At 44.9% G+C, this 24263-nt stretch overlaps 1 protein-coding gene across 1 annotated transcript in view; it reads right to left on the bottom strand.

The window, feature by feature from the left end:
* Positions 1-24263, bottom strand: part of eIF2Bepsilon (eukaryotic translation initiation factor 2B subunit epsilon) — a 45833-nt gene that overhangs the window by 19832 nt on the left and 1738 nt on the right. The window contains exons 3-10 of the mRNA XM_037422992.2: positions 21986-22171; positions 17215-17389; positions 13978-14133; positions 9734-9819; positions 5968-6093; positions 5318-5418; positions 3356-3501; positions 1499-1595 (exon numbers count right to left, since the gene is read on the bottom strand). Coding sequence (XP_037278889.2) covers positions 1499-1595; positions 3356-3501; positions 5318-5418; positions 5968-6093; positions 9734-9819; positions 13978-14133; positions 17215-17389; positions 21986-22171 — 1073 coding nt within the window. The remainder of the gene's footprint in view (positions 1-1498; positions 1596-3355; positions 3502-5317; positions 5419-5967; positions 6094-9733; positions 9820-13977; positions 14134-17214; positions 17390-21985; positions 22172-24263) is intronic.

Genomic DNA, 24263 nt, shown 5'->3' with positions numbered 1-24263 from the left:
TCATGAGCAGGGTACCCCCATGGATGCATTTTCTTACCAACTGCCAAATTCAAGGTAGGCACATTGATGTCTCTTATACCTATTTGTCTGTTACATCAGTGTCACTTATAAAGGGGTTAAGCTGTCTAGTAAATCAAGGTTGCTCACAACAGACTCAGAAAATGATGGAGTTGTTCATTGGTTAGACAGGAGGCATTATTGGTTATTTAGGGGAAGGGGGGTTCCCGATGTCGAGCTGAGGGCCACATCACACTGCCCCACAGGCCGCACGTTGCCGACCGCTGTGTTAACCCACAGGGCAGCAGAAAACACAGATGCGTTTGAAGAGATTGGCAGGCTGAAGGGATCGGCAGGGAGCAAATCTAGTCAGTGTGTTGGATAGAATATGCTTACTTTGAAGTGCACAGAATACCAATCAAGAAGGGTGTAAGGCAGGGGGACACAATCTCCCTAATGCTATTACCGCGTGCTTACAGGAGGTTTTCAGAAGCCTAGAATGGGAACAGTTAGGGATAAGAGTTAATGGAGAGTACCTTAGTAACCTGCGCTTCGCCGATGACATTGCATTGCTGAGTAACTCAGGGGACGAAGTGCAACTCATGATTACGGAGTTAGACAAGGAAAGCAGAAAGGTGGGTCTTAAAATTAATCTGCACAAAACGAAAGTAATGTAAAACAACCTCGGAAAAAAGCAGCGCTTCGTGATAGGTAATAGTGCACTTCAAGTTGTAAAAGACTATGTCTACTTAGGGCAGGTAATAACCGTGGAGCCGAACCACGAGATTGAAGTAACTAGAAGAATAAGAATTGGGTGGAGCACATTTGGCAAGCACTCTCAAATTATGACAGGTAGATTGCCACTATCCCTCAAGAGGAAGGTATATAACAGCTGCATCTTGCCGGTACTCAGCTACGGAGCAGAAACCTGAAGATTTACAAAGAGGGTTCAGCTTAAATTGAGGACTACGCAGCGAGCAATCGAAAGAAAAATGGTAGGTGTAACCTTAAGAGACAAGAAGAGAGCAGAGTGGATTAGAGAACAAATGGGAGTTAAGGATATCATAGCTGAAATCAAGAAGAAGAAATGGACATGGGCCGGGCATGTAGCGCGTAGAAAGGATAACCGCTGGTTGTTAAGGGTAACTAACTGGATTCCCAGAGACGGCAAGCGGGTTAGGGGGAGACAGAAGGTTAGGTGGGCAGATGAGATTAAGAAGTTTGCGGGTATAAATTGGCAGCAGCAAGCACAGGACCGGGTTAACTGGCAGAACATGGGAGAGGCCTTTGTCCTGCAGTGGACGTAGTCAGGCTGATGATGATGATGATGATGAAGTACACAGAAGCAAAAGTACACTTGGCAATGATAACTCCATTTAAGCTTGCTTTGTAAATCAAGCCTCAAATGAAGCACTACTTCAGCCATACTTTCTGCAATGCATCAGCAGTCAGTGGGTTGTTCTGTCACTTTGGCAGAACAGTCGAAGAAAAAACTACTTGCCTTCAACCTGTGCTGGCTCGTCCTCAAAGCCGTCCGTGTCGGGTGTGGGCTGGAGCAAAGTGCCTTCCTTTAACTTGATCTCCGGTCCCACCACCACCTGAGGAAAATGCGGTTAGTAGAAATACTCAGATGATCAGATTGTGAACACTGAAAGCTTTTCCAACTCTAGTCAAAAGTAACAAACGGTCAGTTGGTGAATGCACGTGCCAGACGCATAGCAATAAATGCAAGATTAAAGCACGATGTTCAGATGAACTAGGAAGGTGGACATCACAGACTCTAGATTCCTGCACTACAATAGACATTCAATGTATACGCACTTGCATGAATCATTTCTCTCAAGCTATAGCTACAAAAGGAATGACTGACAATCACTTGATTGAAGCCAAAATCCACAAAAGAATGCATATGGATTTCTCAAAAGAAAAATTATGGTTGATCCTAGTCCGGTGATCGATCACAATTGACGATGTTAGGATTACTAACATGAAACGATGTAGCATTTGTGATTCGATTTCATCATTACCAGACACAAGGCTACGGCTACAAATTACATAAAAAAAGTCATCAAAGTTTTCGCTGTGAGGGGTCCTTTAACCTAAAGAACAAAGTTGCATTCAAACCACAGTACAGCACAATCTTGGTGATTTGAGTCTGACGGGCCAGTGAAAATATTTATGGTGTCACCCAAAATTTTGAACGAAAACACGATCAAAATCCATTTTCGAACCGTGGGTTTATCATAATAAAAATGCACACATTTTTTGTTCTGACAAGACTATTCATGGCAACATGGTAAAAAACTGGTTGGGCAATGTTGTGAGGGGTCTGCCCTTTTCACATGGCCAGTCACCAGTTTACTCCTCACAGTGTGAACAGAATGATGCGCCTCTGCGTGAAATGATTTTTTCAACATTGTGACACGCTGCGACAGAGCGTTTGCTTGAACAGAGGTGTACTATAAATCACCTTACGAAAAATTCAACTAAACATTTCAAATGCTTAAAGAGGCCTTCAAGAAGGACTGCATTTGATGATCACGGTGCAAGAGATAGCACAGGGCATTCAAGGAGTGCCGGGAGGAGGTTGCCGATGAACCCCGTTCTCGACGCCCTGCAATGAGCAGAACCAACAAAAACATAGATCGTGTCCGCAAAGTTGTAGTTCTGAGCGCCGATTGAGCATCCAGAAAATTGCCGACACCCTGTTTATGTATGCATGTAAGGTACTTGGGATAAAGACCGAGGATCTGCAAATGTGCAAGGCCTGCGCGAAGCTTGTGCCGGAGGTGTTGATGGAAGATCAGGAAGCACTTCCGAGTATTGCACTGTCAAGAATTGCTGGATTTGATTGAAAGTGAGCCGGACTTTCTCTGTTGTAGCCGGAGAGGAATCCTGGATGTTTCCATTTTGGGACGACCCAGAATGGAAAAGGCAGAGCAGCGAGTGGCACACAAAATCATCCCCCGATGCCACCTCAGCTTCCTTTTCTTCAACAAAATCTGGCACGCTCCAAGTTGCTCCATTACTATTTTGCCAACACCATCCGTCACAACGTAGAAAAGTGTTAAGAAAATTCGCATTCTGGCCCATTGGACACAATGAAATTTGGCTGGGGATTGATTTGTGGAGTTTAACGTCCCAAAACCACCATATGATTATGAGAGACGCCGTAGTAGAGGGCTCCGAAAATTTTGACCACCTGGGGTTCTTTAACGTGCAATTTGGCTGGGGAATTTCAAGAGCTCGTATTGCGAGGATTCTAGTGAATTCAGCAGAACAACTTTGCAGACAAAGATCACAGTGACAGCATGCATTCCGATTTCCAACTCTGCGGCCACCACTGGAACACACTCACCCCGAAAGACAACACACATCCGGGTGTCACAGTGACATTGCGCTTTAAGACCACACCACTGGCCAACAGACACTGTTGCAGGCGGCAGTTGTCCTCCACGACCACATTGTCCCACAGGTAGGCATTGCGCAGATGCACATTGTGGCCTGTGAACACAGCATGCAATGCAATGGCACCAAATCAATAAGGACAGTGAGATGTCTCGGACCTCTGGATACACTTTTTCCCATCACCATTTCAGAGATTTCGACTTCCTAATTTTCTGATGTTCCTTTAGCTGTAGCACAGGTCATGACGTTCCTGCTTTCTGGGCAAGCATATACAATGGACTCGCAATAATTAAAACTCAAACTTTTGGCCAACTCAAATGAATTTCACTTTTTGGGGGGGGGGGGGGCTATATTTTTTATGTATTGTAAAACTGCTCAATTCAAACTGCTCCACTCCTTTAAGTTGGTAATTTATACTTCTTGCTTGTTTCTGCTGCAAAAAACCAAGAAGTGTGTGAAATATTTGCTAAGTCACTTTCGTCAAAACACGCTGTGTCATGCAGAAAAGTGCACTAAAATTGGAGAAATGCTACCAGCTGTCATGAGTTGATTACAAACATGTGCACATGCCGCATAATGAGTACAAGTACAATCACAGATACCTAAAAACTTAGCCTGCAATTATTCAAAGCTGTCTATGACTTTGCTGAGGCCCTGAAAAACAATAAATACATCATATTTATGGGAACTTCTGGGGATTACAACAAAACTGTTGGGTCCCTGCTATAGTTTGAAGTATTGAGAGCCCAGTGAATTTGCCATAAATACTGTGTAGATGACATAAGTGTCAATAAATATAAATTAATCTTGCAAGTTATCTTGCCCTTGAAATTTTGTGTCAGTGCTTCTTCAAAATAGCTCTTGCTGGTTACCATGCCTTACAAGAATATTTTCTGCCTGAAGTACCTTTCTTTTCGGTACTGGCTATGCAGATAATCAGTATGCCATGCTAAGTCAGCTGACAATGCTCTGAAGGACATGAAAGTGGTAGTTTAACCCATAACAGAACAGTTCCACAATAGTTCAGGTAGTGTTAGGTGTGGCAAGTCTTACATAGTACAATACGATCACAGTTTTAGTAAACACGAAATGATGTACACAAGCAACTTGCTCAATTAGGCCTCTAAAAATGTTTCTGCATGACATGTTCATTCATTTAGTACTTAGCTACATATAGCAGGATTACATGCATATAATTGGAACATCATGACAACAATAAAAGTGGGATAGCAGAAATTAAAGGACTTTATTAAACTCTTTGAGAAGATACACTAAAATAATGTCAACAATAAGTTGTCTTCAAGCGAAATTGAAATGGCCATATTACTTGAAGAACACTAATTAGCCTGTTAATACAATTAGAATGCCCTAATATCTGTGCCAATAACTATAACAGACAATTTGGGCAATGTTCAGCAAGACATCTGCAATGTACAGGATTTGAATTTGAAGCCTGCAAATGTGCTACTTTGATTTACAAGAACATTAGAGGTTGAACACAACAGTACACAACAATATTGAGCTACGAACACTGCTAAAGCAAACTGCCTACCAACATTCTGGATCTCTGCAGAGTTTAGTGCTGGTTTTGCCAGGCTGAAACTCTGCAATGAAAGGCTGTTGATGACTGTTTCACAAAACACATGCAATATCAAACTGGCGAACATTGAATCGCATGTACACAGGACAGGAACAAAAAAAGTGCTGGACAGAGCGCACTCTCCTGTGGCTGTTTTGCTCCTGTACTGCATTGGCATTTGATACTCTATTGATTGACAAGCCATGTTCAGTTTTCACTGCTCAACAACATGCTGTTTGAAAAGATGTACCAATTATCCCAAGTTATACAGGTTGCTGATGCATGCACTGTGTTTGCCACTCCCCGATACAGAAGAAAGCGCCACCGACTCACCGATGGTGCAGTTGCGGCCAATCACCGAATTAGCCACCACAGTGTTGTCCCCTATCTTGGTGCCAGAGCCGACAAATGTGCTGGACTCCAGGACACAGCTTCTGCAAGGTTAGCATTTAAAATTGAGAAAATTCTCGAAACAACAGAAAGATGAGCTGCTCAATAGGCATTCATGCTGCAGAAACGCGAGGTGTGCAGAACAGAAAACAGCGAAAGAACTTAGTGTTGCCTGCTTCCTTGCACTTGTGTTAGAGCAAACCTATTTTTTTTTTTTTTGAAGTATTTACATGCCGACAGTTATTGATCTACCAACTGCATAGCCTGGGTGCACAATGCAACAACAGCAACACGCACGCAAGCAATCAGCTTTTGAGAAGAGAAGTGTTCCAAGTGTGGACATTTTATACATGTTCATCTATTTACTTAAACATACTGTACTTGATTATAATCAGGGTATCACAACCTTACCAACACTGATGGTGTTGCTTTGAAATAGATGTTTTAAGGTTTTCAGAGCCTCTTCCGAGCTCTTATCAGGAAGACATATTCAAATGATCATGATAATGAGATGCCCCGATGACAGCAGTGAAATGACCATGTCGCTTGAGAAACGCGCATCACCCAACTAAAATCATTCACACAAGATGTACCTTGAGAGTTGCAGTCCTGTGGTGGGCTTGTAAATGTTGTGCCGGTGGTAGACACACGATGGGCCATTCTCCTCAATAAACCGGTCGGGCACGAGTGGATGGCTCCACCTTTGCAGTACATCCTGGCTGCAAAGCACGAGCTGGATTACTTTGGCAGGCACACTGGATGCAACGTTAAGTCACGAGAAAAGTGCACAGCAAAATCATAGCACTGAAATTTTATGAAAAGCATCGACTATGAATGCTCGCATTTGTTGACCCTTAGTTTTGTCGCACAAGTGTGGCAGCAGCGCTGTAGTTCCCACGAACGAACCCACCCAATGGCTTGAATGAAATTGACACCAGCACCTCCTTCAAAAGCTTTGATAAAAGTAAAAATAATGCAGAAACACATTTGAACAACACATGCACTTCGATTTTCTAAATTTATTTTTGCTTTCCTGTCCTGCATCGAGATTTGCACAAGCTCTGTGACTTATTTCCTGTATACATTAATACAGTAAAATGAGAATATTTTAAAACCTTTTTATTCAAGCTGCTGGATAATCTGAAAAGTACGGTTGGTTGCAGCTAAGCTGTACCCATTGGATGCAGCTCAAACCACCAGATGCCATATTTAAAGGAACTTTTTGCAATTCGAACTCCATTTTATTAATACGAATTTCCAACCTCCTTCGATTTTTGATTAACAAGGTTCCACATTATTGAGGTTCAGCAAGTGTGCAAGTTTTACTCATTTCACTGCAACAACCTCACAGTGTCACATTGTCTTGATGGTGAAGAAAATGCAGCCAGTCCTTAAAGATGAAATTTTTCATGCCACAGACTGGTGCCCCAAAAACGAACAGTGAAATCACAAGCGATACATGTGGTGCACTTATAAAGGCAATCACAGTAATCAGCCAGTAGCAATTGATTAAGGTTAAGGAACGTCAGCATATACATATGCGACAGAAGACACGTACTAGCCTTATCGCTGGTGGTTGCGTTAATTCCAGAAAAACAGTGCTCTTTGCATCATGCACTCTAGCGTAACAGAACAATCTAAAATAATAAGGAATGTTCAACAATCTAGCATAGCATGCACAAGGAAGTGGTTACTTGTGCAACGAGGCGGTTACATGGAAATAAGAAAAGCAGTGCGCATGGCAATATGTACATGCACCTCTCGACACTCCTCAAACTATTAAATATGTTACGGCTGACCCGATAAATTTCATCTTCTTCGAATTGCTCTCTGAAGTTGCAAACCGTCACAAACCAAAGAAGCACCAGTACTTCCTTTATTTGATTCAATTCCAGTGCAAACGGGAGCCGTCGGTCCGCCTTAGTGCACGGAGTGGTTGTGATGTGACGCTATATGTTGTGTAGGGCCGCTTGCGTCACACGTGCGTGCGAGCGCTTTCTCACGGAGGTGGGATAGACGCATTTCCTACTTCAATATCATATGTCTGTCAGATTTGTTCCCTTGTGCTCCTTTGTGGCTCGAAGCGATGCTGCTGCCATCTCATAGCACTTGTGATGCAGCAGCGTCACAGTGACGCGTCCCAATTGGTTGCCCGCATAGCGCCACGAACGAATACTGTAATTACTCAAATCTAACAAGCACCTTTTTTCCGGTTAGGCGGGTCCATAAATCCCATGCATGTTGGAATCGAGTACGAAAAAAAAAAATGAATGCGGTCATTCTATTGCCATCGGCATTTTAAAAATGGCTGCCTCCTACGTGCGTCGGCCATTTCTACCATTGTGTTTCTCGCGTTTGGCATTTTGTAGTGTGCTGAGGAGTTCATCATCTTGTAGTGCACTAACATCGACGGCATGGAAGGGCCGATTCCAAAGATTCGACGAGTGCACCCCGATGCCAAAAAAAAAAAAAAAAAAGTCATCGCGTGTGCAGAAACGGACGGAAATCGGGCTGCATCGCAATCGTTTGGAGTTCCCGAAACATGCATGCGGGACTGGCGGAAAGAAAAGCAGAAGATTGTCAACAGCTAAGCTTCACGTGAAGGCTTCAGTGGACCATAGCCGGGTCGATTCCCGCAAATTGAAGAGCTGCTCGTCGAGTATGGGCTTGAGCAGCGAGCGGCACAGCGACCCCTGGCGACAGAACTGCTCCAAGTGCGGGCTATGCAGTTAGCTTTAGAAAAAGGGCTAACGCGGAGCCAGTTCAAAGGGGCAGGTGCTAGCTAACTAACTTTATGAAGAGGAAAGGCTTTTCTCTCCAAAGGCAAACGGGCATATGCCAGAAGTTGCCGGAGAAGTGCAAAGAAAAGCTTTACAGTTTTCAGAGGTTCGTCCTAAACTTACGGCACAACAACGGCTACCTGCTTGGGCAAACCGGAAATGCCAATCAGACGCCTCTTTACTTCGACATGCCTGGCACTACAACCATTGAGAAGAAGGGGGCGAAGCAAGTTCGCGCATGGTTTGCGTACTGACATCCGGTCACGACAAAACTAGAGTGACGGCAATGCTCTGTTGCATGTCAGATGGGCACAAGCTTCCCCCGTACCTTATATTTCAATGGAAGACGCTCCCGAAAGGAGTCGTCTTCCTGAGCGGTGTGACCGTGCGGGCCAACGAGAAAGGTTGGATGACAATGGACCTTGTCGCCAATTGGATCCATGTCGTCTGGCGGAAGCGGCCCGGCGCGGGTCTAAAGCCTGCGAGCGATGCTCGCAGGCTTTATGCAGGCTCGATGCGCAGGCTCGATGCGTTCAGGTGCCATCTCGACCAACGAATCAAGGAGAACCTCGCTGCATGCAATACGGAGCTTGTAGTCATACTTGGCGGCATAATGTCACAACTTCAAACGCTGGGTGTCTGTCTAAACAAGCCGATAAAGGACAAAATTCGGGCACTCTACACCGACTGGTTGATCAATTGGACTACATTATTTTACAACAGGCAACAGGATAAAGCGTGCCTCTCTGCAAGACTTCGCTGCGTGGGTGAAGAACGCGAGGTGTGCAATACCATCAGCCATGGTCATCAAGGCATTCAAGAAATGTGGCATCTCAAATGACATGGATGGTACCGAAGATTAGATGCTTTGAGCCATTGATAGCAATAAGGTGTTGTCCGACAGTGACAAGGACTGACCTATTATGGGTTTCATAATGCCGCCGTAGTGGTTACAGTTTTAGCTGCAGGGCCAGCTGTCTGACTTTGTGTTTTATCTTTTGAAACTTCAGTGCATTGAAAACCAAATACTTGTTCTCAATGTGCGGAGGTTGACTCCTACAAACTTTTTTTTTTTTCTCTTCTGTCACGAAAAATGGGTGCGAGTTACAATCAATGTCTTACTTTTTTTTTTTTCGTTGTGGAAACCCGGTGCGCGTTACAATCGAGGGCGCCGCAGAATTGAGTAAATACGGTATGTGCTATCTCAAAACACTGTGTCTCTTACGGAGCCAGCGCGACTGCCAACATTGTAAACTTGAGGAATCCTAGATGCTGCCCCACGGATCTGTACACAACGGAACAAAAAATTACTTCATGAGATTTTTGTCGCGAGACTTTACATGTTGGCTTCTCTCCCCCATGACCACAAGGCACACACAATGGCTAGGCGATGGGTGTGAACAGGAAAGGGCTGGAGGAGAGGGTGGTGAACGGCTAGATCGGGCGCATCTGGCTGGCATTGATAAAATGGATGAGTGCTGGGAGCACTTCTCTCGACATCCTTTCAAACCAGTTCCTCACGCACAATCGCACACCAAGATCCTCTAGTCAAAGTACAATTAACCTCGGTGCAACTCACCTGATGGCGTCATACATGACCAGGTTGCAAGCTGAAGCCGCGTAGCAACTGTCACTGATGTGTGTGTAAATTGAGTTGCCCATAATCTGGAACAGTGCAATATGAAGAACAAAGATGCACCACAACACATGGAAACCGCAAAATGTGGACTCCCGACGGTCAGCGCAAATAAGACACGAACACAAAAAATAAGAAAGGACAGGACACAAGCATTGTCTAATGAACGAAAGTTAATAGAAAAACGTGGCTAATATAAGCAGAAAGGAAGGCCCTAGCAAATCTTATCAACCCAGAACAAGTTTCTAATTAAGTACGCTTTAGATAAAGAACCTCAGCATCAGTTACAGCAACTGAAAGCTGGCTAACCCACCTGTCTTCCACTTTTATTATTTCAAAAGCTTCTTTCATTTCACTAATGTTTGGGGTTGATAAGATTTTGTTAGTGCCTTTTTTACTGTTCATGTAAGCAACATATTTTCCAGTGATCTTTCAGTTGTTACACAGTGCCACTGTCTCGTACTTTCTCCGTTTTGATGTTCTATTTGTGCTGACTATCACTAGTATGTTCCAACTATCGCAATTTGCTACATTAATCCAATAAGTGGAGCAACATTGAACGGTCGAGATGGCATGAAACAACAGGTGCCAGGCATTATGAAGTCTCAGTACTGTAAGGCCTAAGGGTCGTTGATATGTACAGTCGCAATGCCACAACAGGGTGGTTGTGCAAGACACTACCACAAACAGTGCAGCATGCACAAAAATAACACATGACGTGGAAGGAGAGATACTACTTTACATTGGTTGAGCATGTGCACAGAGTAAGGTAACCAGTGGTCTTATTAGACAAACAGAAAAGATGCCATGAGAAGGGAAGTGCAGTATAAAATGTTCTAGTGTAAATGTCAAGAAGGATGCTGCAGTGAAGTGTTTTAGACAAACTACATGGCTTTATGTTAAGCATGCTCAAAGTCATTTCAAGAAAGTGTTCTGATGGTCACGTAAGAAAAACAATGAAGATGTATTAGTACAAGCTCAAAATAATTCATTAGTGTAATACTTACCACCACAATAAATCTTACATACCGTAATTGCTCGAACCTAACGTGCACCTTTTTTACGGTTAAACGAGTTCATAAATCGCATGCGCATTAAAATCGAGTGCAGAAAAAAAAAATGAATACGGTCATTCTATTGCCATCGGCATTTCCAAAATGGCCGCCCCCTACGTGCTTCGGCACGGAGGAAGGAAAGGTAAGGAGAGGCCTTGACGTGACTCGTTGTGAAGCCGCGATGAAGCCGGAAGTCGGCCATATTGACTAGGCAAATTCTCCTCTCTTGTTTACATATGAATGCGAAGCAGAAGGCGCGACTCCCTCTCTGTCTCAAAAAGCACGTGGCCTGCGCGCTGCGTGCGCTGGTGCTATCCGAAACCAACGGAACGGATTTCAGCACGCTGTCTTGCCGCGATATGGCTGACGAAATCTCTGCGTATGGCTGTTGTACTCTTGCACTGCCGGCGTTTACAATAAACATGGCAAGTTGCACGTTAAGCTTTTTTTTATTTGATGTGTTCTTTGTGAAAATAAAGATGATATTTCGGACATTGCCGCGCGACGAACCAGGCACCGAAATTTGTACAGCTTCTTTCAGATCACTTGTTCCCCCTTTTGCGCTTCTCTTTGGGCTTTACGAAATTTTCGGTCAGACTGTGGGCAACACACAACGATACAAAAAAATAGTCTTCCCTGCAATAAGCTCACAGGTCCGTAATATGCCAGTGAAGTAGGCGTCAAGGTGGAGCTTGTGTGCCTGGCAGCCCGTTGAGTTTGCGCCGGCCTCTTTGTTTTCGCCCCTCTTTTGTCCGACGCGCACTGGTTCCTACGGATATCCCAAAGGCCATGATTTCATTAGGAGAAAAAGCAGCGAAGACCACCCGAAAGTGCGTGGGAACACGTCTCCTGCGTGATTCATGCGCACTAGTAGCTACGGAGAACGGAGACCAGGATTGTGTTAGGGCGAAAGGTGGGAAAGTTAGCCGAAGGAATGCATGAAAAAAGGTCAACATCAATCACTTGGTCAACATCGTTCGAACGGCTTTGTCAGATTCTGAATGCACAAGCACGTGCATCTAGTGAGGTGAACCTAGTTACCTTGTGCAGGTGCGTGTAGACATTTTAACGAGTTTTGCTACAATAAAGACAATATTGCGGAGAGCGAGACAATATTGTGAAGAGGGAGCATCTTAAGCGAAGCAGAACAGGAACTTTAATGCGCAGAAGCATGTGGTAACTGTACAGGAACATGAAAAGCAAGATTAGATTACAGTCTTAATAAGGGACTGAGTACCGCAAATGCATCGTCCGTTGTCATAAGAAGCAACACCGCATAACCGTCACTAACCTGCCAGGCATTCATTGAACGAATTCTTGAGCACAGTCGTTATCTTTTATGATGGCTTTTCAGCATAATTTTGACGGAAGCTGCAAACTCGGAGTACGTATACGCGCGCTCGTTCCGTGGTTTCTAGTTTAAACACCTGGTTACAACGACCACCGGAGGAAAATCGCGTAGCTAACAATGCGGCACAAAGAATGGATGCTGTCGAACACCTGCAGTACGGCACGGTTAGGTGCGAGGCCCATAAAAACGCGCACACCGCCGCTGGACCGCCTGAACGGTGACGCACCGCACTACATTAACAACAACAAAACGCCGCCATTGTGCCTAGTGAATATGGCCGCGCGTGACGTAATTTCCACAACATTTTTCACGCCCTGCGCCGGCTGGGTATGCCCTCTCCTTACTTTTCCTTCCTCCGTGTACTTCGGCATGGGCCGCATGGCGCGTCGGCCATTTCTGCCTGTGTGTAAAAGCGGCACCACGATGCCGCTTTCTTTTTAAAAGAAAAGTCATCGCGTGTGCCGAAACAGACGGAAATCGGGCCGCATCGCGGTCGTTCGGAGTTCCCGAAACGTGTGTGCGGGACTGGTGGAAACAAAAGCAGAAAATTGTCGACAGCAAAGATTCACGCAAAGGCTTCAGTGAACCACAGCAGGGCCGGTTTCCGCAAATTGAAGAGCTGCTCGCCGAGTATGTGCTTGAGCAGCGAGCGGCACAGCGGCCCGTGACGACAGAACTGCTCTAAGTGCAGGCTATGCAGTTAGCTTTAGAAAAAGGGCTAACGCGGAGCCAGTTCAAAGGGAGCAGGTGCTGGCTAACTAACTTTATGAAAAGGAAAGGCTTTTCACTCGGAAAGCGAACGGGCATGGGCCAAAACTTGCCGGAGGAAAACGAAAAAAAGCTTCACAGTTTTCAGAGGTTCGTCTTAAACTTGCGGCACAACAACGGCTACCTGCTTGGGCAAATCGGGAATGCTGATCATATGCCTCTTTACTTCGACATGCCTGGCACAACAACCGCCGAGAAGAAGGGGGCGAAGCAAGTTCGCATGCTGACATTGGGCCACGGTAAAACAAGAGTGACAGCAATGCTCCGTTGCACGTAAGATAGGCACAAGCTTCCCCCGTACCCCATATTTAAATGGAAGACGCTCCCGAAAGGAGTCGTTTTCCCGAGTAGTGTGATCGTGCGGGCCAACGAGAAAAATGGGTGCGCGTTGCAATCGATGTCTTACTTTTTTTTTCGTCGTGAAAACCGACTGCGCGTTACAATCGAGGGCGCGGTAGAATCGAGTAAATACAGTACTTCATCATACAACACCTGAAACTTAGCAGGAGTGCTCAGAAGTGGTCAGTTGCATGCACTATTATAATATATATTAAGCGCACAAGTTTTACAGGTTTAACACTTATCAAAATTTAGAGCCCCGCTGCTGTGGTCTGGTGGCTAAAATACAGAGCTGCTGACCTGCAGGTTGCGGGGTCGAAACCCGCTGCGGCGACTACATTTTCGACAGAGGCAAAAATGTTGTAGGCCCATGAGCTCAAATTTGGGTGCATGTTAAAGAACCCCAGGTGGTCAAAATTTCTGAAGCTTTCCACTACGGCGTCTCTCATAATCATATAGTGGTTTGGGACGTTAAATCCCACATATCAATCAAATAATAAAAAATTTAGACCCCTGCATTTGGCATTTGACTGCGCAACTTCATGCTAGGTCATAAATTTTCTTGACCACTGAGCAACATGTGTGCAGAATGAGACCAACAAGGCGATATTTGTTCGCTTCTGTTAAACTCTCGTGCAGCGATCGGCCCACAAATCGGCGATCTCTCGACTGACCTCTTCATGCTCGAGGATGCCACGCACGAAGTCAAGGCGCGTCTGGTAGTCAAAGTTGTCAGCGAAGATGGGGGGCACATGCGGCGAGCACACGGCCAGGCGGCAGTCCTGTAGGTCGTGGTGAAGGGACACCCGCGAATGCTCCTGGAAGATGCTCTGTCAAGACAGGGAAGAAGAGATATGTTGCACAGCTGCTCCAGATATTCGCGAATAACTCACGCATACCACATTTGAGCCAACATGCACACTAAAATAGTTTCACCAGCAACTGTGCCCTGAATCAGCCGAATTCAGTATCGGATGACACTGTCACTAGAAAAACTTCGATTTGTCCACGAACTACTCAGCCTTTGTAAGTTAAACCATTACTGGAGGTATAAGCTTGAGGAAGACAACTCAGCAGCACCCTGTTGTATTACAAACATCTGCCAGGCAAACACGGGCAAATATAGTAGCAAACAACGCTATTCTTGTTAACTTCCGGTATTAATTTCTGGCAGTGGCATGACTGGCACGTTGTTCAGTTTTTAAAAGTGTTCATCACAAGAGAAATGCTTTTTTCCTGGCGATGAAAATTGGTTGGCTCTGGGATGATGGCAATTTCTGTCACCACATGTGTCACCAATGTCATTACTGGCTGGAAATCTTTCCATGTAGATGGCACTTTACAATGGGACGCTCAGCAATACAAAGACGAGTGAGCCATTGCTGGCGGGTGGAGGTGAGAAAAGACTGGTGTATCGAACTCTCACGACACGACCCTGTGTGAATGCTATTGAAGGCCTGATAAGGCTAGTCTCTAAATCACAGTGGTGTAGGCTGAGCCTTGGCATCCACAAGCTGGCCCTCTCAGGTCACTATAACAAGGTTCATTAGCAAATGTCTTGTAATGGCCAATCCCACCATTGGCCATGTCTGTGAAAAAGTTGGTACACTTTCTGGTGCGTGTTTATGACGCAAATGTTTTCCCTCTCCTCTACTCGACCGCACCATCGCTCGTTTTGTGGCAGTGCGAACGTGACATGCACAGGAAGCTTGGAAGCTCCAAAACTTCGCTTTTGGGAGAGCAATGTGACAATCTTTTGGGCCCCATTCGTATTGCTTTCTCATTGACCTGCCATGCGTCACATCTCGGCAGGCGCCTCAAGTGGGCTATGAAAGTGGAATGTTCGTGGGCGTGACATTCGCTATTGTAATCTTTCTAAGGGGGCCTACTGCATGTACAGCAGCAACATACCTATCAAGTCATCAATCACCATTTTGCAAAGCAGCCAAGTAGCCAATATGTGCTTTTAGGACTACACATGCACCTACATAGCTGCACCCTTTGTTGATGCTTTGACTGATAATCAATTGGTAATGGGTTGGCCTTCAAGCCCCCCTCTGTCTCCTCCACAGTGCAATTCGCATAGTAGTAGGATGACGCCTGTTACTATAGTAGACTTTGCCCACGTAATATTATGAGCCAACATAGTTTCTTGCACCACATGACACCTGTATAGGGTTCTTTCCTGAAGCAGTTCAATGCACAGGTGTGGCTCTGTGGTGGACCACTTCACTGCCACGTACAAGGCTTTGGCTCGATTTCAGCTCGAACTCATCATTCTTATTATTTGAATAAATCACAATTTTTTTGCTCGAAAGTAACACTGCCAACAACCAAATCAACAGTGACATTTTTGCGACCCACTCCTTAACAGTACCAGGTTTGACAATTTTGAGCTGACGAACCCATGGCATACATGGGATGTTCACGATCACGTCTGCCAAAAGTTGCAACACTACACGCCACAGAAATGGGTCCAATTTCAAGATGAACACTGCTTGCCCTCCTTTCACAAGCGCGTGCCCAGAAAATGAGGGTATGACGTAGACATAGGAATTGCCCTACATAAAGAATAGTGCTGTGATGTTGGTCCTCTACGTAGACGACTGGGCCGCGACGTCGCCAACAGTAGCGTGTGACAGGGCGAAAATTATTTCACACGACAGGTGTAGTTTGTGTAATTTGTTGCTCAAATAAATTAAGAAAATGAGGTACGCAATAAGACGCAAAAAGGAAATGTGCACGTCTTATTCCTTTTTTACCGTGAATTGCAACGAGATGCGGGGCTAAGGTTTTTGCGTTTTGCATGAGTTTGTGACCCCACGGTTAGCGCATTGAGCAGACGCCATCACTGGAAATGAAATTATTAGTCCTGCATGTTCAAGCACTCAATATGTTCCTCTATTTTATCGCGTCTAAGCCAGCGTTTCCAAACGAGCGTGCATCCATCCTCGCAAAAACAGGCAGTAGACCACAAAGTAACGCTGGTCAACAAAACAACGCTGCTCGCATGCTCGAGTTGGGCTTCTTCAGGAACATCATGCGCACGTGACCGTTTGCTTGTATGCCAGAGAGGATAGGGAAAAGATTGGACTCGCCAAGATTACGTGGGGCAAGTGGCCAAGGTTTTGAGCTCGCCTTCTCCCACCACGGTTACACGCGGCTTCAAAATACTGGTTTTCTCAGCTCGTAATGAACCGATTGAAAAAATTCTGGAGGCATAATGCTCTTCTTCGAACACACAACAATTGTCAGCATCTGATTGGAATTTGTTATGGGGCTCGGTGAGTGGCCCTTTAAAATGGGCTCGTCCATCTCTTCCCCTCCTTTTGATTACTTATAGCAAGGGTTTCGTCCCAGCAGAGTCAATGCCTTTACGTTTTTAGGTATTCGTTTGGGGTACCACCAGGGAATCAAATATGTTATAAAGTAGAGAGGCCAAAATAGCAAAAAATGTTTTAAAATAGTAAAATAATCAATAATTAAAGGCATATACGAAAGTGGTATACATTCGAGTGGAATAAACGCAATGGCTACACATTCCAAGAAGATTAGAAACAACTTGTAACAGCGCAGTATTTTTACAGCAGGTTAGACACAGCATTCTTAAAAGGACTGGGATTAGCTACGTCTATTATGGAGGCAGCGCTCTGTTGGTTATTTTGCTGTTTGCTGGTAATTAGCAGAGCACAAGAAGCATAGCTTAAATGTTGTCGGTTCGAGGCCCGCTGACACAAGGGTGATTTTCAACCTATTTTCATTTCTTTGCATTTGTGTCATAACTACCACGCCACAGTTAGGACCCTCTAGTAATGTGCCTCATACATTGTTTTATGTTTTGAAGTGAATTCGTCAAATAAACATAGCCTGATGCCACTTGACGACATTTTTGAGAAACCACCAATACGAACCAGGGGAAAGTCGCACTTGTTGGTTGAGCTGGTCTTGATGTGGTGCAGGAGCTTGCCCGTCTCCGGATTGAGGGCCATCGCGCTGTCGTCCTCTTGGCACCGGCGCCGGTGCCATGGGGGCAGCCGCCGATAGATCAGGGTCATCAAGGCACCTTTGTCTCTTGCAATTGTCTTCCTGCATGGTCACAGGGTGGAGGCAGAATGCACGCATGCGTCAAATGCGTCCGCTAAGGAACAGTACGATCCTAGGAACAGGGGAGTGCTTCAATCATACAAGTTATGAAACTGCCCATAGGCTTTGTGCATCGAGATCTGGCTACAACATTGTTGAAAATTGCAGAGGCCTCCTTACTGAGGTGATGTGTAGGTGCATAAATAGGCTGATAAATGGTATTTTTGTGCATTCTAGCACCCGAGTCAGCAACAAAATAGATGCCACATAGATCGTGGGAGCAGTGTGTTTATGCCTGTGGCTTAGATTTTCCAGGCGATATTGTGTTCATGGGTTCATCAAACCTCGTTGAAAGTAATTCGCTCAATTGTTCAAATTCTAAAAAAAAGAAAAGCACAGGATGGAGTCACTGTGACTGCGTTGTGTTTTTTCTGTCAGGTGATGGATCAGTTTGCAGTCTTCCGCAGATTCGTCCATGGGAAAATCGAGGCTTCATAACGGAGTTTTGCAATTGGTATGAAGAACTCCGAGGAACACCAGCACTCAATATTTCCTCTTGCAAACAAAGAGTTATCAGCGGTTATGGTTCTCACGATGATCAGCTGCTAACCCGACAAAGACGCAGGCTGGAACTCACTCACAGCATTTGAATTTCAGTGGGGGTAAAATGCTAGACGCTTGTATAGAGAGCCCTATCAGTGCGCATCGAAGGACTTAAATGGATAGAGCCACCATATTTGTGGCTTGCGCGTTCTTTGCTGCAAGCGTTTCGTGTAGCTCCAAGAAGCATGATACACGCACCAAGATTCATGTATTCTAGCTGAATGATTTAATATCGCCTAAATTGTGCACACAATTTTTGGTCTCGGTTTCTAAGCACTGAGTTGGGCAGTGACATAGCAGTGTAAGTGGCCTGGTCACGTGACCGTGCAATGCCGTGACGTATGTGACGATAAGAATTGTCTGCTCTCGCACACACGTGCCACACAAGCACCTGCAAAGCAAATGTGCCGCTAGCTGCAGCAGCCACGATGCTTTGCCGGTACTCATGTGGCGGAGTTCCAGAGATCACTCACCTCACTACAGATTTTGTGCGCTGTAAAAAAAACTTTCGCTGCCCTTTCTATGGAGCTACGTAGGTGCTGGATGCTCTAATGATGAGCCTCAATGAGGAGAATGTGCATTTAGGTACACTTTGGAAGTGATTTAAATTATACCGTATTTTCGCGCGTATAACCCGCACTAAAAACCCAAAAATTTCAGTGGCAAAGTGAAGGTGCAAATAATACGCAGGGTTTTTCTTATAGTGCTGCTTCACAGCAATGCGTGTTGTGCTGTGAAGCCCCTTAACAGTGTAGCGAAGGCTACGGAGGCGGTTTCCGCAAATTCGTGTTGCTCTGCAAGTAGCACGGCAGCTTGCGGCTGATTTTGGTTTCGCTTCCTTGCATCGTTGAAGCGTTTAGCAAAACATTTGGGAAGAGACAATTCGATTGTTCAGTGTAAAATCTCACTGTCACACCACAAGTATATTTTTTGGACGTTCGCGGCCGCTCAGTGACCCTCCACATGTCCCTACGTCACGGACGCCATGTTTACTTTTGGAAAGGGCTTGCCGAAAAGGTGGTGCTGTCTAAGAAAGTTCCATAATAAATAAAGTAAGTTCCATATTAAATAAAGCAGTATTTATTTCAGCAAGAGATGTTATAGTGCCTGTAGAAATATTATCAGTAAATTAATGTACTACTTTTTGACGCGGTAGCAGGCATGCATTTCGGTTCTGTTGTTTTCAGGATGCTGTTACAGTGTACTAGAAGGGGTAGTGCTGTCAAGTTGTCGCCGAGTGTGAGCGCTCTTTACCTCGCTGATACCGCTAGTTCTCCACATCTCGACCCATTCGCCAAGCCTAAGTCGATCTGTTCTGTCACCATGAGTAGCGTACGACGGCAGGCCTTCACGGCACAGCAAAATCTTAAGATAATCGCCGTCGCCGAGGAATTTGAAAATTCCGAAGTGGGAAGACAGCACGATGTGGACGAGTCCTGCGTGCGACTGTGGAGAAAGAAGAAAGAGAGCCTACAAGCCGCGCACCGCGACAGTAGGTCATTTCGTGGCCCCAAGACCGGTGCCTACCCTGAGCTGGAGGCGGAGCTAGTAAAGTTCATCGAAGATGTGGGAAGCAGGGGTCACGCCGTATCGACCGAGATGACCCAAGTGGAAGCGCGGCGACTTTCGAGGGAGCTAGGCCTACCTCACGAGTTCCGTGCGAAGCGCGGATGGCTGCACCGCTTTATGAAGCGGCAAGGGCTCTCAATCAGACGGCGGACTATAATATGTCAACGCTTTCCGGCTTCTTATGAGGAGAAACTGCTTAAGTACCAGAGATAAGTAATTGGCCAGCGAAAGCAGCACAATTACATTTTCTCGCAAATCGGCAATGCGGATGAAACTCCTGTTTATTTTGAAATGCCGTTGCACACAACGGTTGAGAAGACGGGCGGCAGTTCGGTGAGCGTGCTGACCGGCGGGAACATGAAACTGCGCATCACAGTCTTGCTTCGTGCCCTCGCCGACGGCACGCAACTGCGACCGTACGTCATCACGTCATCGTGAAAAGGAAAACTCTACCAAAGGTTCATTGCCTGCCGGTGTGGTGGTGCGCGCACATGAGAACACATGGATGAACAGTTTCTTGTTCGTAGACTGGATCAAGACGGTATGGGAGAAGAGGCCCAGTGCGATGCTCGCAAAAAGGTCCATGCTCGTTCTTGACTCGTTCCGCAGCCACACAACTGAGGAAGTGAAGGACCGCCTTTCACGCAACGGCACCAACTTAGTTGTTATACCCGGTCGAATGACATCAATGTTGCAGCCTCTAGATGTGTCGCTTAATAAGCCCTTCAAAGCGCATGTCAAGCGCTATTACGCCGAATGGATGGCCGAAGGCTGCTACGACTTGACGCCGACAGGACGAGTCCGAAGGCCTGATATTGCCCTATTCTGCAAGTGGATTGTTGAGGCATGGAAGGCCATTCCAGGTGAGATGGTGCGAAAAAGTTTCAAGAAGTGCTGCATCACAAACAGCATGGATGGAACCGAAGATGACCTTGTGCATAATAGTGAGGACTGCGGCTCAAGTGAGAGCTCTAGCGAGAGCAGCGACAGTGAGTGAATTGTGACTGGCCTTGCAGACAGCGTATTCTGCTTGCTAAATAAAGCTTTTTCTGTCTACATATGTGCTATGTTGCTTGAGCAGTAGCTTTTGTACAGCCTTTCCTGTATATCAAATGTGCGGGCAATATGCGAGGATTTTTATTTTCTTTCTCGGTGAGCTGAAAGTGGGCGTGCTGATTATATGCAGGGGCAAAATACGGTATTCTCAACATTAGCTGTGTCCAACGATTCGTGTGGAGTGTCCTTGCATGTAAGAGAAACCTACAAGAGGATTGTTATAGCCTCGAAATTAGATGGCACCCCCCTTTTAAGGTAGCCTAATTTACTTGAAGCCCGCCACTATGGTATCCGTGGCCTCGGCTTCTTTTGTACATTAAACCACATAAGTCAACAAGCTAACCTATGAATTATCAAAGTTCTATGGGATATTGGGTAGTACTATGAGTGCATGCATAAGTCTCCATTCCACAGACCTAAAGCAATCACACTGAAATATAGCATCACCACTCTCATAGGTTGCATGGGGAACCATAAAAAGCTAGAGTTGCCAGTGTATGGTTGTAGGGGGTTTAATGTCATGCACAATGGCAACAACTTTGTCCAATGTACATATGTTGCTGTTGTTTGCATAAGGTTTGATAATTAGGGTGATTGATAATAAAGCATCAAAGAAAAAGTCCAACATTATCCCTTTCAGGGTCAATGCGCGATCAACTGTGAATACCTTCAAGATGGTCAAAGACAAAAAAGTACGTCATCACTTGTATGTTTAAAAAGCACACTTATTTCAAAAATTTCTGTTGCTTGGCAAGTCCTGCCACCTTGTGAGAATACATAAAATTTTTTTTCCTGTGATACATTCTTCAATCGATTTTATATTTCAGAAAAAAATTGCTACAATGTTTCCTCAAGTAGATTCACCAAAATATAAATCAGGAATAAAAAATCCAACCCTGGAATGGAGCATTTTGCAAGAAAATACTACACTACTAAATGATAGTGTTAAAATACAAGCTATAAATTGACATAAATCAATGAGCCTGGTGAATGACAGAACTAGGAAGGACTACAACAGTGAGTTAATGCTCACGATACACAGCTTATAGTAGCACGTGACCACGCTCTGAGCAATAAGAGAGCATAGTCACTGTGAATACAAAGGAACATTATGGTTAAGGGAAAGCACAAGAAAATTGAGCTACTACTTTAATGAAAATGCAGATGCAATAAGCATTGCATCATTGAAAACGTAAGCTGCTCCATCAACACCTGCTGTCCATGCATTAGGAAGTACTTTATCTAATGCTGTTAAAAGGGTCACTTAGTTGCTATATTGTCGATTCATTTTAAAAGCACGATATGCTGAATGTTGCCCAAGTCAATAGGTCAGCGTTCTAACTTCATTCTAGTTTCAGTGGAAGCACTCACCTATGTTCCTCGATAATGGGTCGCAGCGGCACATTCGCCACGGTAGCCCCGTCCAGCAGGACAAAGTCTGAGCGGATGAGAGCTTTGGCATCCAGGTCACGGATCATGTCACCCACTGACAGGTAGTCCTCCGAGGACAACACGTTTACACTCATCTTGCTCTCTGCATCGGACCATTTGGACTCCCTGAAAGGTGAAAAAAAAAAGAGAAGCTTTGAGGCACTTAAGCTTCGCCGTCAATAGTAGAACATGGTAGGGTAATTGGGCCCCGTGTGCATCCCTTAGTCCATTGCTAGATACGTTTCTGTTCTCGGCGTGTGTCTCAAGTGTACCGTAAGAAAACAAATGACTGCGCGTGTAACATTGGCCGCTTCAAAGAATCACTGAATGCCTATTGCAAGTACGATTGTCAAGTGCCCACTACGCCATAGTTCTTACTTTTGAGATAAACAAAGTGCCCACTATGCATCCGCGAGACAGCACGTGAACCTACACAGCTGCGCACTCTGTTGATGCTCCTGCTGATGATTAAATATGTCTGAGTGCTTTGTAATGAGTGGAACTCAAAACATCCAGCCATTGCTCGATTAGCATCTTTTGACACCTGGCAGGATTCTAGGCTTTCGCCCCGCAATATATGATGCGTTAAAAAGAGTCCTTCGACAGTGTAACATTCATATAGTCTTTCTTCTTTATCTTTCTGCAAAGCAGTATCAAGCAAGGATGGAACACCTGCTTGCCATGCAGATGGCCTGGATTCAATGCTCGTTCAAACCAAAGTTTCCCGTCATTTATTTTACTTGCATCTTGGTCAATTTTTTCAGTAACAGAGAAGATTATGAGTTTTCGTCCCCACCCAATGATGCTCACTCAACACCAAGGCCAGAATTTCCGTGAAACGAGCTCTTTAACGCTATTGTATTAAAAGAGTATTGACACAATTTCGAGGCACTCCTGAAGGGACATCCCTCATTTCCATGGTCTGCACTCTCAACGCTCTCCACATACCGGAGCCAGACAAGACGTACAAAATATTTTACTTTGATTTTTTAAGTTTTTTGTCGCCCAGCAACTGCAAGCCAGCCCCATCGCAATGAACATTACCACGGCAAGTGAACGCAGTTTCTTACCATGGTAATGTCCATACCGGTCTGACAAATTTGTGTCCTCCATGCAGACTAAATTGTAACAATTACTCACACTCTCTGGTTGACAATTCACTCGTTGTTTGTGTGAACAACGTGTGACTGACAGCAAACAGGCAGCTGCTGCTAGTATGTCACGAGTAGCAGTCTTCCCGTGATGTCAGACCCCTCTTGACAAGTCACTGTAAAGCACTCTCCATGCATCTCTATACCAAAACCGAAATCGCTGCTTTAATGCAGGTGTATTAAATATATATTCAATGCATTCCCAAACACCATGACACTCTTTTTAGGGTTGTCGACACCTGCTTTTTTATTTAAACCAACAACCCAAAAATACTTAAAATTCGTATAAGCACTCCTTAACATGCATGCGTGCAAGAGGACCACGACGTTTTATCAACAAATGCTAATTTATTGACACAAATGGTTATTGATGAACTTCTCTTCCTTCAGGTTCTCAAACAACACAATGAAATGCAATCACAAGACAACAGAAAGAGAAGCATTATTTAGTGAAGCAAAACGGAGAGGCGAGCGAGTTGGTACTGATTCATAACAGTGTGAATGTAGCGCGAAAAAACACAGACAAGAAAGGGTACACCACAAGCACTTATTCCGACAAAATCCCGCACATGCGCATCGTGGGCGAAACAAAAGGCACTAAAGCGCTTGTGGTGTACCCTTTCTTGCTCATGTTTTTTCGTGCTACATTTTTGTTGTTGTGAAGCATTATTTATCTCTCAACATTTGCCGGTATATTAACACTGAAGCAATCAATCCCTTTAGAGTGACTCTATTACTGCAATGTAGCTACACAGAAATTGGTCACTCCGCCTTCTTAACTAAGCCCCATTTTTACATCAATTTTTTCTTCCCGCCTTTTGAGCTACAGTTAAAGTACTTATAATCAAAAGTATTTGATGTGTATATGATACTTCAGCTACGGCTAACCCAGTTCCTGTGATTGCATGCAATTACTATGAGTTTTTGATCTAATGCCTTTGCATGACAATAATGCACTACCTAGTTTTAACACCCAAAACGCTGCTTGCATTTTACTGGTTGAGTCTCATTTTCTATTACCTGCAGTTGAAATGCTTTAAGGTCTGAATTATGCTCAGATGCTAAAT

Source organism: Rhipicephalus microplus, chromosome 1, assembly GCF_043290135.1.
Source record: "Rhipicephalus microplus isolate Deutch F79 chromosome 1, USDA_Rmic, whole genome shotgun sequence".
NCBI classification, from domain to species: domain Eukaryota; kingdom Metazoa; phylum Arthropoda; class Arachnida; order Ixodida; family Ixodidae; genus Rhipicephalus; species Rhipicephalus microplus.
This window is presented reverse-complemented; position numbering and strand designations above follow the sequence as displayed.